The sequence below is a fragment of the Lichenostomus cassidix genome, chromosome 2 (genome assembly GCF_008360975.1).
Source record: "Lichenostomus cassidix isolate B80296 chromosome 2, HeHo_3.0, whole genome shotgun sequence".
Classification (NCBI taxonomy): Eukaryota; Metazoa; Chordata; class Aves; order Passeriformes; family Meliphagidae; genus Lichenostomus; species Lichenostomus cassidix.
Genome location: NC_139482.1, coordinates 123,314,966 through 123,333,053, shown reverse-complemented (window position 1 = coordinate 123,333,053; position 18,088 = coordinate 123,314,966). Strand labels below are relative to the sequence as shown.

The 18,088-nt window shown below is 43.2% G+C and overlaps 1 protein-coding gene across 3 annotated transcripts in view; it reads left to right on the top strand.

Moving 5' to 3' along the window:
* The first annotated feature begins 1,328 nt into the window (after positions 1-1,328).
* ZNF704 (zinc finger protein 704) overlaps positions 1,329-18,088 on the top strand; it is a 103,711-nt gene continuing 86,951 nt past the window's right edge. Inside the window, exon 1 of one of the 3 annotated variants that reach the window (XM_085053093.1) lies at positions 1,329-2,028. In XM_085053093.1, the coding sequence (XP_084909219.1) occupies positions 1,753-2,028 (276 nt within the window). In that variant the 5' untranslated portion in view covers positions 1,329-1,752. The remainder of the gene's footprint in view (positions 2,029-18,088) is intronic. The other 2 variants (XM_085053091.1, XM_085053092.1) reach the window with 2 other exon arrangements.

The window sequence follows — 18,088 nt, the reverse complement described above, 5'->3', positions numbered from 1 at the left end:
AAGAATGAGTACTGTACTATCTAAAATGTCTTGCCTAAAAAGTGCTGTATGCTATATTCCAGAATGAAAAATACCATTATTTTTTGACAGGGACAAATTAACCTAGGGTGAAGCTTGGCCCTATGCTGACAATATATGTACATTTGGTCCTTTGGCAGGTCTTTAGAACAGAATGTGCAAAGAAAAAGGTACTGAACACCGAGAACGGAATTACTGTAATTCACTTGTAAACGGAAAAGAATATACATATGGCTCGAACATAACATGTAAATGCAGACTTAAGACTTACAGAGGAAGAGTTTAGAGAAAGCATGTGACAACCTTAAGTATAATTCAATCTCAGGAGGCATTAATGAGGGCATAGAAGCCTGTAGTAAATTTAAATGCTGACCGTAGTAACTTCAAACTGTTTAGAAACTATTTTAATTTAAAAAAAAAAAAAACTTTTCAGAAAGGTATTTTAAAGCTTATAGCACAGAAGTGCTACAATTTAAACCAGAATTATTTCCCTAACTGCTCCAGATAATTTTCTTCTCAACAGGGTATAGATAGCACTGCTTCAATTACTGACCTTGAAAACACCCAAACTATTTCTTCAATTTTTTTTTCTCCAAAAGTTCCATTTTCTCCCCATTTATCTTTTTCAGGGGGGAGAAGTGAAATAATTTTATTTTACTGAGGCTCGAGAAATCTGGCAGCCTGTCCTGCAGGTGAAGGTTGTCGCAGGATCACAGAATCAATTAGGCTGGAAAAGACCTTTTGAGTTCATAGAATCCAACATATGACAGAACACCACCACGTCAACTAAATTACAGCACCAAGTGCCATCTCCAGTCCTTCCTCTAACACCTCCAGGGACGGTGACTCTCTCCACCACCTCCCTGTGCAGCTCAGTCCCATGTCTAAACACCTTTTTTATGAAGAAATTCCTCCTGATGTCCAACCCAAACATCCCCTGGCATAGTTAAAGACTCGTTTCATCCTGTCACTGCGTATCTGAGAGAACAGGCCGCCTTTCCACCTGGCTACAACCTCCTTTCAGGGACTTGCAGGGAACAGTGAGGTTACCCTGAGCCTCCTTTTCTCCATCCTAAACAACTCCAGTTCCCTCAGCCACTCCTCACAGGACTCTGCTCCAGACCCTTTTCCAGCTTTGTCGCCCTTCTCTGGACACGCTCCAGCCCCTCAATGTCCTGTCGGGCACTCCCGGCCCTCCTGCCGTGTACCCAGGGCTCAGGCGGGCACGGCCGGCCCGACGCGCCGCTCCCCCGGCAGGGCGCACCCGGGGCGAGGCGGGTGGGCGGCGGGGGCGGCCCTGCCCGGCAGCGAAACCCGCCCGCGGCTCCGGGGAAGGCAGCGCGGCCCCAGCGCCCCGCGCCTGGCGGAGCCGCGGCCGGCGGGAATCCAGTCCGGGTTTTGGCGCCGGGGACCGGTGGCGGCGAGGAAGGGCGAGCAGGAGGGGACCGCGCGCCGCGCCCGACAGCCGGGCCGGGCCGGGCCGGGCGGGCAGCCGGCGGAGGAGGAGGGCGCCGGGAGCAGGTGGGCGAGCGGCGGGGCGGCCGTGCCGGCTCCGGGCCCGCCTGGCCGCGGTCGCGGGCCCCCATGGCCGCGGCGCGCCCGCCGCACACACCCACCGCCGCCCCCCGGTGAGCGCCGCCGCCGCCCCTTGGGCACCTCGGCGGGGCCGCTGCCCGCGGCCGGGGCTGAGCGCGGCGGGAGGCGGCCGGGCCGGGCCGGCCGGGCGAAGGCACCATGCAGGCGCGGCGCTTGGCCAAGCGCTCCAGCATGGGCAGCCGGCGGCTGAGCGCGGCGGCGGCGCAGGTGGACGCGGTCCGGCCCCCCAAGCCCGAGAGCGCCTGGAGGCCGCCCCGGCGGGAGGGCTCCGCTGCGGCGCTGGAGGAAGAGGACGAAGACGAGGACGTGGTGGTTGAGGTGGAGGAGGAAGAGGAGGAGGAGGAGGGCGGCCTGGGGAGCGCCCCCCCGGCGCTGGCCGGCCACGGCAAGGGCCCTCTCCGGGGGAGCCTGAAGGTGCGTCCCGGGAGGGCGTGGGGCGGGGGCGGTCGAGGGGCCCGGGTTGGGGTGCGGGGCCGGTGAGACGAGCCGGGCCGGGCGGCGACCGGGGCCGGGCAGGGAGCTCTAGGGGCGGCCTGGGACTGGCGGCGGGGCTGGGAGCGGGCTGGCGCCGGGGGGCTGCGGGGACTCCGGCGGCGGGCGGGCCGGCCCTCCGCAAGTCCCAGCGAGGCGGGCGGCGGGGGCGGCTGGGTTAAAGCGGGAGGGGGGCGTGGGGAGCCTCCGGGGTCTGAAGGAGTTTGAGCATTGAGAGTGGAGACTTGGCTGGGTGAAGCGCGCGGCTGGCGGGGGTTGGAAGGATGTTCGACCCGGCCGTGTGCGCAGAGGTGTTCGGAGAACTGTGCCTGCGGGGCGTGTGAGCTGCCGGAGCCGGGCAGGGCTCCTGCGAGCGCGGGCGGTCGTGGTCCCGAGGCCTGGGTGGGCGACCTGTGGAAAGTTTAGGAATGCAGCCGTTCTGTGCAGAGGCCCGATTCAAATCCTATCGAAGCGTGCGCGGGCAGTGCGCTGAAATCGGTGCGGTTTGGAACAACCTGATGAACACACCCACCGGCTGAGATCCCGCAGATTTAGGCTTAATGATTTTATTATGAAGCGTTTTCTGTAATTACTTTTCTCTTGGGATTAAATCTGTGTGTAGTTCCGTAGAGGATTCGTGTGGTAGATGTGCCCTGTTTATGGAAAATAAATGTGAATGGAAGTTTGAAGGGCACCCATTTGAATTGATTTTTGTTTTTTTAAGTGTAGGTAATAATTCTTACTTAATAAGAGTTTGGGGTTGGATAATTAGTAGTGTTCTGTTACCATTGGGATCTTTCCTGTATCCACAGATGGGGGGAAGAAAGGAAACAAATACAAAACAAACAACACACAAAAAGAAAATCCCTTTTAGCAGCAGAAATGCAAGTTACCCCCATATTACTTCAGAGCAATTTTGTTACAGTACTGAGAGAATCAATCTGACACAGTTGGGTCATTGGACCCTGTCTCTGGCTTTTCGCTGAGTCTGTCAAAGGCCATGAGTTGTGGTTATGGTGTCTGGGTCAGACCATCCATGGTACTGAGGCCTGACGGGCTGGAACAACTTTGTTGCTACAGAGCCAGCACTTGACATTTGAGTGGTAGTCTTAGGATGAAGAGCACCATAATGGGATTCTGGTCCCATCATTCTCCCCTTTGTACTGAAAATCTTAAGTGGTAGAAGAGGCTTAGAGGCACTTCCCGTGTGTACCTAATAGGAAAAAAGAGTGAAATTCTCAAGTGGTGCACAATAATCTGAAATACAACTGGATTGCTTAGGTAAAATCTGCATATAATGGGGGAGTGTACTGTTTTCTTTGTCAACCCTCAACATGCTTTCAAGTTGTAGGACTGCTAGAGGTTGTAGAATTTTCTGCCTTACACTTAGAAGCATGTGTGCATACAAAAATACTGTGTTTGCATGTATTTACTTCCTTGAATAATAAACCTACTTCATAGATAAGATGAGCGTAGTAATGCCTATTAGGTTACTTTTAGTGTATGTAATAAACTGTCGAGTCACCTTTGGTAACCAGGTGCACATATTTACCCTCTTTGGAGGAATATTTCTAACTGTCATTACCTGCTCAGTTTCTGCTTTCTCTGTTTATCCTTTTGAGTACTATAAACTAAGAAGGCTTTAAATTTAACATTGTAAATAAATAATCTTTGGTTTCTGTGTATTTCTTTAGAAATTGTTAGTGTGGGCGTTCTCAAAGCCTAATCTGAGGGTTCTTCCAGGTAATTTTAAAGCAACAGATTAAACTCCTCTGCCTTTGGCATTGTGTTTCTGAGTGCTTTTAAGCCTGAAGTGACTGAACTGTAAAGGTGCTTCCCAAAAGTAGCTCTGGCTGTGTGGCCCTGAGTGTGTGAGGAGGGCAGGTGGGTTTTCCAAGTGGGTTGTATTTCTGCTAATGAGAGAAGCAGACATAAAATGAATAGATGTCCAACACCAAAACATTGGGAGGGTAATAGGACTGGCACAGTCTGGTTGTGATTTGTCAACTGGAATTCCCTCCAAATGGAGAAGTGGCATGGAGTCAGCAGCATTTGACTCCCAGACTTGGGCTTCTGAACTGGGGACTGGGAGCAAAGTATATTGAAGGGGTGTTCGCTCCTGAGAGGTGGCATAAGTTGTTGCAGTGTCTGATACTTTTCCGAGTAAGAGACATCATTAAGAGCTCCAGAATTTATTTGGACTTGAAAGCAAAGTTTTCTGGGTGCAGGTTTTGCAGTGTATGCTACCTGGATAATGCAATTAAAAAGCATCACACAGTGTTCTGGTGTGTATTCACATATACAGTGGATGTCTGTGCCCTTGAGTGGAATGACGTTTTAAAGCTGGAGGTTTCAGGGGCTTGTGACAAAGCCACTTCCATGGACATACGTAGATGAAAGCATCATAGGGTCAGCAGTGAAATTAATATTGTTGAAAGGTGCCTGAGAATTTGGTCCACTGGTCAAGATAGCAAAGTACTGGTGCTATTAGGTCTTACAGCCATATTCTCTGCTCCAGAAAGCAGTATGCTGTGTGGCTGCGCCATTGGTAGTCTGGTTCTGACCCTCACTTTTAAGCATCCGGACAGAGAGGAAGAAGTACTTTATAAAGATAGATATTATTTCTTCAGTTTCTGAAATCTTGGAAAGAGAGAATATACATGACAAAAAAGAGAGACTGACAATCATGGGGAAGATTAAGAAATTGTGTCTTTATGTTGCTCTAGCTGTGTAGATGTCCAGGAGGAGGACACTGGAGAACTTTTTTGTGCTTTTTCTCCCCTACTGTGCTAACATGCTAGAAGAGGCACAGATGTGCTGTGTGTGGCTGGTGGGTAATGGCAGAATAGATGGAGAGCCTGTAAAACCTTGTTGAGAAGTGTTTCCTTACTTTGTCAGAACTAGCTCATTAATCTCTGTAGGGAAACAAATAACACCAAGGTGCTGATTATGCAGACTCTTTTTGCATGTGAATCTCTTTTTGTGCAGCCGATATTTGCTTTGGCTGCGTTTGGATTTTCAGCCATTTGAAATGAGATGAAAAAGTATAAATAGTGTAATCATTAAAATTTTGTCTTGAAGCGTGGGTTAAGTCCTTGTTTTAATTTTAAGTAATTTTAAGATGTTTGGTTCATCTTTTGTTCAGAGCCTAGTTCAGATGTCACAAACAGCCAGGCTAGTACCATGCTGGGGTTAATGCAGTCTGTGGAAACTGCTGGGTTTGGTGATCTGGAAAAGAGGTTTTGAAGTAGGGTCCATCTGCAGTCTCCGATGCTGAGTTTATCAGGTACTTAGAAGAAAACCTCACTTCAAGTAGCAGAACTTTGCTAATTTCTCTGTAAACCATTAGAGTGCTATGATTGAGAATGTGGGTTAGTAGTGAACAAGGGCTTGTGATAACATGCCAGCATGTTGCAATGTTTTCTCTTCTGTTGTGAATAGTAAAGGGGTTAGTGCTTTCTTCTGTTTAGCCCAGTCGAGCTGACAGTTTATCTCCAGCCCAATTTCTGTCTCCAGGCTTAGAGTATGGACACAGGACATTCCTAATCTGGCTGACTGCAAGTTCTGCGCCTGTTCCTCACTGATAGAACTACCTGTTCCAGATACTGACTTGTTTGTGAGCACCTCTTGGTAGTTCAGAAGGATGAATTTCCCACAGTTTGTCCCTACAAATACATCACTCCTAAAATGATAGAAGAGGATCAGATGAAGAGTGTGAAAACTAAAGGCCCAGAGAGCTGTGCAGTGACGGTAGAGGAATACAAAAGCCCAAGCAGTGTAAGCAAGACTAACTTCATGCTTCCACTTAAACACTTCAACATCGGGCTCAGTTTTACCCACCTTATGAAGTGAAATTTGTGACAGATACAAAGTACAGAGCATGTATGAGTCTGTGCCAGAGGTTTCAGAGGCGGGATGGCAGATGTTAGTAGGAATTCATGAGAATTATGCTTTTGAACACAATTTTTTGTGGTTTGTTATGTTTTGGGTTGATTTTTTCACCCTTTCTTTGTTTTTCAAAGATAAAGACATGTATGTGATGTATGGGATGCAGAAGAATCTTCAGATGTGGAGTTTGTGTGGAAAAAATCAGTTGTCTGTTACTTATATGTGTTGTTCAGCTGGGTTGAATTGACTCTCTCAAAAGGAGCTCTTTTGCTCCTTTCTCTGCATTCTTTCTAAAGCAAGGTGTGAATTCATTGCTGTCCTTTAAATCGTACTTTCAGCTTTGCTGTTTGAATAGGCTCATTGTGGACAAAAAAAGTGGGTTCTCCTACTTAATTAGCTAAGTGTTACTTAATTTAACTTTCATATGTGTGTGCAAATGTATTGTAACATGCAATTTGCAAAATACAAGCTTCAAATACCAGATTTGCTTAGTGGAGGAGAGACGTAGTAACACATAGTAAGAACTTAAGAGAAAAATTGAGTGTTCCCTTTTAGACTAATAATGATAACTTTATTCTTATAAATACTGCTAATTATTTGAACACCAGAACTTGTGTTCTGAGCTTGGAGCCTGTTAGTCTAGGCTGTGTACAAACTCAGACAGAACAAGCATGATCCTGCTCTAGACACTTTTGTAAAGAGCAACACAAGATTGTGAATGGACAGTGATGGATTGTGAGGAACAGCTAAAGGGTGACACAAGAGAGGCAGATAAACACCAGCAGCTTAAGTATATTTTTGTAAGTAGATAAAATTAATTAATTTTTAAATTTCAAACTTCATTCACTTTCTTGTTGTTCTTGAGTGAAAACTGGCCTAGTGAAGTTCTTGTGGAAACTTCATAACTAGACTTGGGATTTTTTAATTCTTCCTTATGAAAAATTTAAAAAGTTTATACATACCATGGGTTACTGGAGGCAGAGCTGGGGGTAGTGAGAAAGTAAGATAGTATTTTTTTCTCCACTCTCCCCTGATAAAGAGTGAATGGGACTAATTTGCTGAGGATTTTGTCCTGTAATTTTGTTGTTGTCATTGTTTGGACACAGACCAAAATGTAACTGCTTTGCCTCTAAAAGGAATTGTATTAGAAAACTGTAACTACGTAAGAATAAAGGTGAAGCCACTAGCAGTTCTGATCTTTATTTGCTATATTCTTTTCAGTCTAGAATGAGGTCAGTTGAGAACAATCAGTTGACAGCCTTCAGGTATTCAGTACATACCAGTGGGTAGAGATGTGCTGCTCAGTCTTTATCACAGAATGTTTGAGGTGGGAAGGGACCCCTGGAGATCATCTGGTCCAGCCCCCTTGCTCAGGTAGGGTCATGTAGAGCTGATTGCCCAGGACTGTGTCCAGATGGGTTTTGAATATCTTCAAGGAGAGAGACTGCACGGCCTCTCTGGGCAACCTGGGCCAGTGCTGGGTCACCATCACAATGCAGAAGTGTTTCCTGATGTTCAGAGGGAGCCTCCTGTGTTTCAGTGTGTGCTCATCGTCCCTGGTCCTGGCACTGGGCACCACTGAGAAGAGCCTGGCTCTGTGTTCCTTCCACTCAGGTGTTTATAGACATTTTTAAGATTCCCCTAAGCCCTCTCTCCTCCTGGCTGAACTCTCTGAGTTGAGGAGAGATAATCCAGTCTCTTAATCACAGAATCATAGAACTATTTGGAATGGAAAGGACCTTAAAGAACATTTAGTTCCAAGCCTCTTGCCATGGGCAGGGATGTCACTAACTAGACCAGGTTACTCAGAGTTCCATCCAACCTGGCCTTAAACACTTGAGGGCTGGGACATCCCCCACTTCTCTGGGCACTTGTTCCAGTGCTTCACCACCCTCTGAGTTAAGAATTTCTTCTTAACAGCTACTCTAAACCTGCCCGCTTTTCACTTTAAAACAGTTGCTATTCATCTTGTCACTATCTGCCCGTATAAAAAATCTCCCTTCTTTTTATAAGTCCCCTTGAGGTACTGGAACTGTAATGAGGTTTCACCAAAGCCTTCTCTTCTGCTTGTTGAAATCATGCTGGTGGCCTTTTGCTGCGCTTTCTCTGCTATGTCCATGTCTTTCCTGTATTTGGGATCCCAGAACTGAAGCTGTAATTCCAGGTGTGGCATCTCCAGTGCCTCAGTAGAGGGGCATGATCACCTGCCTCCCTCTGCTGTCAATACTTTGTCTAATGCAGCCCAGGACATGGTTCAGCTGTTTCCCAGAAGGGCTTATTGCTGGCCTATGTTCAGCTTGGTGTCCACCATGAACCCAGGGCCTTTTCTGCAGAGCTGTTTTTCAGATGGGTGGCCTCCAGCACAAACTAGTCCCTGGTGTTGTTCCACCCCAGGTCTGGGATTTCACTTTTCCCCTGGTTGAATTTCTCAAGGCTCCTGTTGGCTCATTTCTCTAACCTGCTTTCTAACCTAAGGTTTCTCTGGGTTGGCAGCATGACTGTCCAGTGTATCATCCACTCCTCCCTGTGTTGTGATCCATTCCCAGGGATCAAGGTGAGGCTGACCAGCCAGCCTGTAGTTCCCTGGGACTTCCTTGGAGATAGAAGTGGCTTTTTTTTTTTTTTAATCTGAAAACTAAATATTGAGAAAGTGCTTTTCATGGGCTGGTAATTAACATTTGTAATGTGTCCTGTGACAAGTGCAGATGCGCAGACCATCTGTGCCTTTCTTGATCCTGTGCTCTTCCAAGCTTTCTTCAGACCCAGGGTTACAAAGAAGTCTAAGAGTCCTGTAGATCAGCTTTGAACCCTCGAGTCCTACTGTGTTTTCCCAGCTGCTAGATTAGAAATTCCAGTGTTGAAAGAGCACCAGAGAGCTCTTACTAGACTGTGGGATAAATCGGAGCCTCAAAGATTAGAGCTTGGCTGCTTGGCCAGCGAGGAGCATGCTGGTCCTTGCTGGTGTCTGCTCTGTAAATACTGCTGCGGATTGAGCAATGATGCTTTTTTATTTTTTTTCCCCTCAGAATGAGAGTCCCCATTGGCTTTATAATACTTTCAAGTGATTTATTGAATTGCTTATTTCTAAAAATAGTGAGCAGCTTGACTATTACTGCAGCTTAAGGCCAGCCCAAAGACTACAGAAGGGCGATAGGTTAAAAGAGAAACTCTTAAGTGTTTTTGTTTATTTCCAGAAATTGAACAGGAAATATAAGATGAATGAAAAGAATGTTTATTAGCTCCTCTGGTAATCAGCTTTAATTTCATGAACTTGTGTTCATGTTTTTCACTGTAGCATGTTGCTGAACAGAGCATGTAGGAATTTAATGCTACCGCTGCTGCTGCTGAACAATCTGTGATGGGATCACTTTCACTGCTTTGGCACCTTGCCAAACTTTCCAATCTCAAATGATGATTACAGTGACATTTGTCTTATTGTATTAAAAAGTACATGTGTGGGTGGTATTTGTTGTTTGACAACAAAACTAATGAAGACAGGAAACTGAACAACTTCTGTTGCTTGAACTTTGGATAAAAATACAGATCTTTTTATTTGTGCTCTTGCAAAACATAGCCTAATTTCCATAAAATTCTGACCTGGCAGAAGTTGAAGGAAAAGTCCTGCTAGTTTAAGGAGATTTAGGATTTCAGCCCAATTACTTAAACACAAATATGAACCTACTAGTCTCCTAAAACCTTTTCACAGTAGTCCTAATAATTATAAAGACTTATGATCACTGAACACAGAATCAGAGGGAAGGTAAAATGCCTCAGTGATCAGATGCTGAAGTGTGAAATTATATAGCTCATTGTTTTACCATCTTTAATGTATTTTTTTAACACGGTGGATAAAAGGTTATTTGAACTTTAGATGGGCAGTGCTGTTAAAACAAGCAGTCAAGATTGGATAGTTACTTGAATTTTATTTTCTGCTTCAACAGATAAGGAGGCTGATGCCTACATCATACTGACATAGAGAGCAAATAGTACAATCACCTTCTATAAACTGGACTGTGAAAAGCTGGAGAGATGAACATTTGAGCCAGCTTGATCTTTTATGCATATATGCATATCCCTTTCAAATGGTGTAAAAAAACTCTCTTTGGATCAAAAATGGTTTTTATTTCATATTTCTCGGCAATTTTCTTTCTGTAATGTTATGATTACAAATGTGAGAACTTCCAGAGGGAAAAAAAATCTGTTTTTTCTACTTTATAATACTTTGAGGAGAGCACTTTGATGCAGTTCTTGCTGCCTTTCTTGCTGCAGTTCTTGCTCCTTTAGGTGAATGGTGATCCACAAGGCCATGGAAAGGCATTCATATCTGGCATACAGAGCTATATGGAAAAAGCAGTGAAATGAATAAGGGTGAATATTGGTGGTTGCTAAGGATTTACAGTGATATTTTGCTTCAAGATATGTGGCCACCACTGTTTCACACAACTGTCCTAATTTCTCAGAGCAGGAGAGAAGTGGTTGGTCTTGCAGGTGTTTCTTTTTCCATGCTGGTAATTCCATCTGCTGGAGAAGCAACATGGGTAGCATAGAGCACTTTGTGCCTGGGCACTGGATGAAATAGAGTTTGTGGATTTTACGTTTCATCAGTTGCAGAAAGGGTAAAGCATTCCCCTTTCTGTCCTTCCTCCAGCTCCCAGTTACTCACAGGCAACCTTGAGCTTGCACCAGAATTCATTGTATGCTTTTGTGGGCTACTGAAACAGTGGGAGATGTGCAGCAGAGTCTGTAGACTCTGTGGTGTCCTTCAGTTATGGTGGATTAAGGAAGGGCTTGCCAAGTATCTCGATAGTGCAGAGGAAAAGATGGGATATGACAGCTAGGACAGGCCTACAGAGGAAAGGGAAGGTTAGAAATGGATCAAGCCTTCATCCTTTAGAAGACAGAAGTCATGTGGCAGTTGGACTGTGCTTAACTTCTGGCTTGATGGTCCTTCGGGTTATTTGTGAAGGCTCTTCTCCCATGAGATATTATTGCATCCCTGTAGTGGTTTGATAGAAGGCTGTTTTCTGCAGTGGCTGAAGAAGAGAAGGTTGTGTTTGGCCTCTAAATGTTTTTACTAATGTTATTCTCTTGCTTGCAGGGGTAATGAGTTGTAACTCTGTGGTACTGTTTATTGTATAGTCAGACACGAAAACAAACTCCTTTTTTTGGCACCTGTCCTAACCTGAACAGGAAAACTGCTACATGTTGTTGTCTGGAGCTGAACCCAGACTTGGGAGAATCTTATACTGGAGGCAGTGCTTCTTGTTTGTTTACCTCTGCTGAGGAATCACGTTTTCTGCTTCCAGGCTCTAGTTAGAGGAGATAAGGACTTTTGCTTAATTATTACCCTATAATACCTTCTCCAGGCTTTCAGCATCAGGGATCAGCATTGGCCCTTCCATTCACAGCATCTGTTTCATTCAGAAGTTAAAACAGTTGCATACATCTGTGTTTAATTGCACTGAAATGCCATAATTTAAACAAACAAGTAAAAAAGAGCATAAAACCAGGATGTTAAAGCAAACGGATTAAATTTCTGTACTCTTTTATGTGATCTAAGATCTGCAGTATCTTGTCTTAGCTGGCTGCTTTCAAAGTCAGACAATGACTTCTGGCCTCAGAAGTCTCACACCTCTGTGTCTTATTTGCAAGAGAGCTTGAAAACAAAGCCAACCTGTTCTTATTTTCAGTAAAAATATCCTACTATGTATCTATCCAGTCAAGAGGAGGAGGGCTTTCAAATGCAGATGAACCAATCAAGTTTTTTTTACTGAGGATCAGTGAGGCAGCATTTCCAAAACTTTCTGCTAAGTGTGGGCAGTTCCCCACTGCCTCTGTAGTTTGATTTTTGTGAGCTCTTACTTGCTTGATCCTGAATGAGATTATAGAAATGGTAATACTTCTTTGAGCTGCTGCCATCCTTACTGATCCCAGACCGCCAGCAGATGAAGAGAGAAACAAGTAGAGTTTCTTGTACATCTTCAGCAATGGTCTTGAAATAGTTAAAAGATATTTGCACATTAAATTCAGGTAGTAAAGGCCATATTGATATATCAGTAGGACAGTCCATACACAAGGCTGTATTAAGCTACATAAGCTGTTGTGTACAACTTTTCAATCTAGACTGAATCAATATTAGGGGAGCAAAGACAGTAGATACTTTACCACTAGGTTCTAGGACCCTCTTTGCATCTCTTACAAGTAGGAAAAATCACCATTTCTTAGAAAATAGATACTCATAGGCATACCATAGAAAATACCCTGAAATGAGGTTTCAGAACTTCAGCTAGTGCAGTGAGAACACTTGGTTTGATGTCGCTCGCTACTTGCAGCTTGTCATTACATCCAGTAATGCAATAGAAATAAGAACAGAAAAGGTTTGTTTGAACTTCCCTGCTACTCCACATAAGCATGCTTGGTTTTGTCTCCAATTCCAGGTTTTCTTAAGCTTCCCTAGAGGTGACCAGTGAGACCCAAGTGTATCCTCCTCTTTTCACCTTCTGTGCACCTTGGCCAGCTCAGGGCACACATTTCCAGGCCCTCACCTGGAAATGTGGCCTCAAGTTGCCCTTGTGACATTGGCCATTGCTTACACTGCTTGCACTGCAGGAGAGGTGAGGGGAACCTGCTGCCTGGCAGGAACCTTCCTTCCCACTTGCAGGGCCAGGCACGTAGGTCCCTGTGAGAAAAAATATGTGATAATTGGTTTAGTTCATTTTAAATTCACTTTATGTGAAACCACTAATTGGGAGGGCGATTATGGCTGCCTATTCCTGGCCTACAAGTCTTTTTGAGCATGGTGGAGTACCAAGCACTCAATGGTGAGCATGCTTAGCAAAGATTAAAGTGCAGCAACAGAATTCCTAAATAAAAAATGAACCTGTTTTTTGCAACTATGATCCTCCACTTTCCTTCTGTTTAAGGCTTTCCAAGGTAGTGTCTATATTTTTAGATGTTTAGAGGCAATGTGTTTCTCAGGCACTTGTTTTATTTAAGAAAAAGGAAGCAGGGCTGCAATCCCTCTGCTGAGATCTTGGCAGTGATGCCAAACCTGGGGACCAATGTCCAGTTGGAACCCAAGTAGCCAGGTTTGCAGGGCAGGGACTGCAGGTCATCACCTTCTGTGTACAGCATAGCCAGAACACAGAGTTACTTCTTTGAAACTTAAACATTGCAAGCAAATTTTGAAGGTACGTGCTTTCAGTAATTAGTATTAAAATTTGGTATCTGTTAGTAATTGGTGTCTGATAATCTTAGAAGTTATGTCAGGTACTTTTCTGTGAGGAATTTACTATGCCTGCATATAGGATAGGAAAAAAAGCTACCATGCTTCCACATCTTAATTAATTTGTTGATGTGGTGGAGAGAAAAAGGTACAAATATCTGTGAATGATTTTTGTTTAGACCGGAAAATGGTGTATGGGAAGGACCATGGATTCCCAGTGTTCCTTGCTGTCTCCCCTTGTAATCTTAGTGAGACCTTTCTATCCAATTTTGATAACATTTATGCTTGTTGTGCCAGTTAGTGCAGTATTTCAGATGTCACAAGTTGGTGGTTGTTCTATTTGGGGTTCAGCAGGTACCTGGCTGGGTATTGGATTTAAAATGTGGGAGTGAAGGTTTCTGTCATTCATCTGGATAATTTCTCTATAACTGAGAAACACCTTAAACTGGTGCTGGGATACATGTTTTTTTAGATGAGTTAGATTCAGCCAGGTAAGTACTGACATACAAACGATGGTGGGAGGGTTGAAGCCTCTTCCTGACTCCAGTTCTTGCTGCATAAAACTGTATTGTGAATCCAGGCAACTTAAAATGCTTAGAATTGTATTTTAATACATAGAAAATATATTCTGTGAATGGTTTTCTATATTCAGTCAAATACAGAGATAGGGACTTTGTCCTAGCCTGTCTGAAAATGAATAGTACATTACTATAAATTAATATGTACTATATATTGTAAAGAACACTTACAGTGACCTTAAAATGCATTATCTTCTATATTGTTAGAGACCAACAATTTACAAATGCTTAGAGTGATTAGATTGATGTGATTTATGTGTAATGAGCAACTGCTGGTGAAGCGAGTAATTAAATGCAAAGTATACTCGAAAATGTAATAATACATTGAAATTCAGGGCAGATTATTTCCAAGCATCATTACGAGAATCTGTCTTATCTCTTTGTGTTCCAGTATGAATAGAGATTTCTGGCAAAATGGAAATTTGATGCATTCTTTCCTTCCATTGAGGCCACTGTTTTAGAATGTCAAAAATTAAAGCCTTTTTACGTAAAAAACCCCGTCTGTTACAGGAGCTTGAACTGGAAATACTATGAGTGAACCAAAAATCTTTGTTCTTCCAGGGATTTAATTGAAATATTTTTTTACTTGCATGTAATTTTGGTAGCAGGTTTGGTGTTTCTCATTTTCACTTGTTGTGTTTTGCTATGAACTTTACTCCTGATTTCTTTCTTGTTGAGAAAAGTGGCTTATCCCTGTCCCTAGAGCATTGCCTGGCTGTTCAGGCTGGCCTGAAAAGGGCCTTGCAGTTACTGGGGTCTTGTTTTGGCTGAATGTATTAAATCTGTGTCATGTTATATATACACATTTCATTATTGTCTCCCATTAACATGCTAGGCTGAAATATATTGATTTTTTTCTTTTGCTTCCCCCATTGAGCTGCCTGTTTGTTCTGTAATGGATCAAAAATGTTGCTGAAGCCTTGTTAAAAAAAATCCTGGGACTTTTGTTTTCTTAACAGTTGGGAGCTTTATTGGCAGTCTCTAACACTTAGGATGATTACTTCTATTTCAGAAAATGGAAAGAGATGGTCACAAAGCCAGTAACAAAAAACTGTTTATAAAAAGCAGCAGAGTTATACAGCAGGTTGGCTGGTTCTAAACCATCTCATAGCTGATCTGTCTAATCTGGTGGTTTTTTAATTGGTGTTTAATCTAAAGAGTTTTTTGATGGAATTAGATCAGCTGATTACATAGTAAATCCGATGGAGATCAAAAATCCTCATCTAAAACTGTGTCTTCCTTATCAGCTGTGTAGTGTTAATATTGTGCATAGGCCTAGGACTCACAAGTAAAAATTATTTATCTATTGACAATGCAAATAGCCAGAACTGGAGCAGTGAGTTGGGTGATTGCTGGTGGAGTGGGGTTTTTTGGATACGTTTTTTTAATTAGCATGTTACACCCTCTAAACCCCCACCACCACCTCCCCCAGACTGGAAAGCAGCCCAGTGTGGCTTGTGAGGGATATTGTTGTTTTTGGAATGAAGTGACACCAGAGTTGAGTCCAATTACAGTGGTCTGTAAGTGAAGTAAAGGAAATACAACTTTATGGGTTGAGGGAGAAAAAGAAGTTTGTACAGAAATGGATACATGACAATGGCTTCAGGATTATTAGATAAGGTGGGGTTACTCTAAGCTAGTTTCTCCAAAATGTGTTTCCACTAGCGTGTTTTTTTAATAGGGAGCTTTGGATGCTGTCAGCTTTTGTACAAATACTTCCCTCACCCTTGTAAAATAGTTCTACTGGATTTTTAGAGGTACTTTAATTGCAAAATTAGCTTTATTATCTGTACGACCAAAACATAATGGCACAAAGTAGGCCACAGTTGGAAGATTATTTACTTTACCCAGTCCTGTAAGATTCAAAGTGTGCATGGAGGGGACATGCTTAACTTTCTCAGATTCCAGGAGACATTGTAAGGAGAAACAGCAGTTAGCCTGTGTTCCTCCAGAAGGTTAGGGGAGCCAGCTGGGCTCTCACTGCTGTGCTGCCTGACAGTGAGCTGCAAGCCTCTCTCTTCTGAGGCTGTGATTGCAGGCCTGCTTCTTTGGAGGCAAGTGCAGTCACACTTGTGGTAAGATCTTATTCATCTGGTGTAAATCAGCGAAGTTTCGTGGAAGGTGCTGCATCGAGTCACAGGATGGGAGGCAGTGCTTTGTTGTGCTGGGCAGCTGCCTTGTGGAAATCAGCCCCTGAGTTGTTTATAAAAAGTGTCAGCAAAGTAGGCATGGTATGTGGTGTGGCAATTCTTTCGATATTTTTTTGTATTTCCTTCTGTCTGTGTAATCTATTACAAGGCCTGTTAAAAATTCTGTTCCTGCTGTGCCCATCTGAATCCACAGGTTCGGCACAAAAAAATAGGAAATTTGAAAGAACATAGGTAAGAGTCAGTTTTTCACATCTGAAGATATATTTCTATTCAGTTGGATCACATAGAGGCAAATGATGTTAATATTCTTGGGAGTTTAATGCTTTCCATTGTATAGGAAACACAGACATCTTTGTGCCTGTTAAATGGTAGTGAGCTATTTGAAAATAAATAACTTCAGTTTTTAAGCAGCAGTGCACCAAAAGCAAGGGAAGACTATAAAGTCCAGTCAGGTTGTACTCAAGGGATGACATACATAATCTGTCAAATCTAAGTTTCTGTGTTTGCATATAAATATGATAGTCTATTTACTCTAGTGTTTGCTGATCCTTTGAGTAGGCAATTCAGTGCCTATGTTGCCTGTTTGATCAATCATTTTTTTAGCTGTTCAGGGCAAAATCCAAGCTGAAATTTAACTGAAATTGGAGAACACTGAGGTTTGACTGCAATGTCAATGTCCTGTCAGGACTTGCTTTTGGGTATAGCAAAAATTGACTGCACATAAACTAAAGCCTAAACTACTGAAAAATTACAGCCTGCACATCATCTGTAAGGAATAACGAAAAATTTCTTTAAATTCCTCCATATTTGTGTCAGTGTCAAGCATGCTCATTTTAGACAGGACTCACATTGCAACACATGGTCTTGATGTGGAATTTGGGATCAGCAATTTGGTTATGACAAAATACCACCACATAAAAGTTTCTATAGGCAGTCTGAGATGGGTTTTGCAATGAAAAATTATTAATACACTAATGAAAATAGTAACTGTGCTAATCATTTGGCTGTCACATGGATTATTAAACTTTGTCATTTAATAAGAATGAATCAAGCTTAAAAGTAAAACCCTTAACTTAAAAGTAAAACCCTAAGTCTAAATATATACCATTGTCTTGACAACTTCGAAACAGAAGTTGAAAGGCTTTCTTAATAAAGTTTTTACTTACAAACCAAAGAAAGAAATGGCTTTCAGTTTTTGCAGGATGATTACCAAAGGAGTAATGCCACACCAGACCCTAGCTCTGGCACTGCCCCATGCTTGAGCTCCAGTGGGGAAGGCATGGGTAATACCATTGTTTCCAAGCAGCAGAGTATCAAAAGTTTCCCTTGCCCAATAGAGATGGAAGGGTGGTTGTCAAAGGCAGGAAAAGGTAACTTCAGAGAGAAACAAAGCCAGTTTTTAAAATTTACAGGTGTTTTTTAACTCCTGTTTCTGTGACTGAACGTCCAAGTGATGTTGGTTGCCTGAGGCCATGTTGTAAAGAACTCTGTTGAAAGTAAGATGAAGGTTGCTAATGGCTTAAGGGTGAAAATACGCAATGAATTGCATAGAAAAACAGCCTATTATCAAGTGGCTTGTATGAATGATAATTCATTAAGTTCATGAAAAAGACATAAGTTTTATGAGCAATACTGGAGGCAATAAGGTCGCAAATTAGAAGGTATGATGACGAGAAAAGCTGAACCATTAGGAAACCACATACTCTTGGAATTTGAGAACAGCAAAGGATGGAGAAATGTGAAGTATTGGAAGTAAGCTGAAATAAAATGGTGGTGTAGGCTTACCCTCTGTCTGTCTGTGAGACAGGCCTAGTCAGGTTGGACTAGATCTTCACAAAATTTTTGGTGAAATATTGTGGACTTAAAGGACCACTATAAGCCTCACGTGGTTAAGAGAATAAGAGTGATCTATGAAAAAAAAATTAAATTACTGATAAAATATTACAGAACAGTTAGCTGTCTGGAAAGATATATTGGAAATTGTCTGTGTTATCTCTGAGCTATGAGTGCTGGCGAAGTAGAGCTTGAAATCAGAGCGGTCCTGGTCATTAACCAATGTGCTTGCCAGGAAGTGAGGAACCTGATCGTTCAAGTGACTGGCCCTCAGCACTCCCCACACCAATGGCTGCTTGTGTAGGGGTTGAATTCCCAGCAAAAGACCC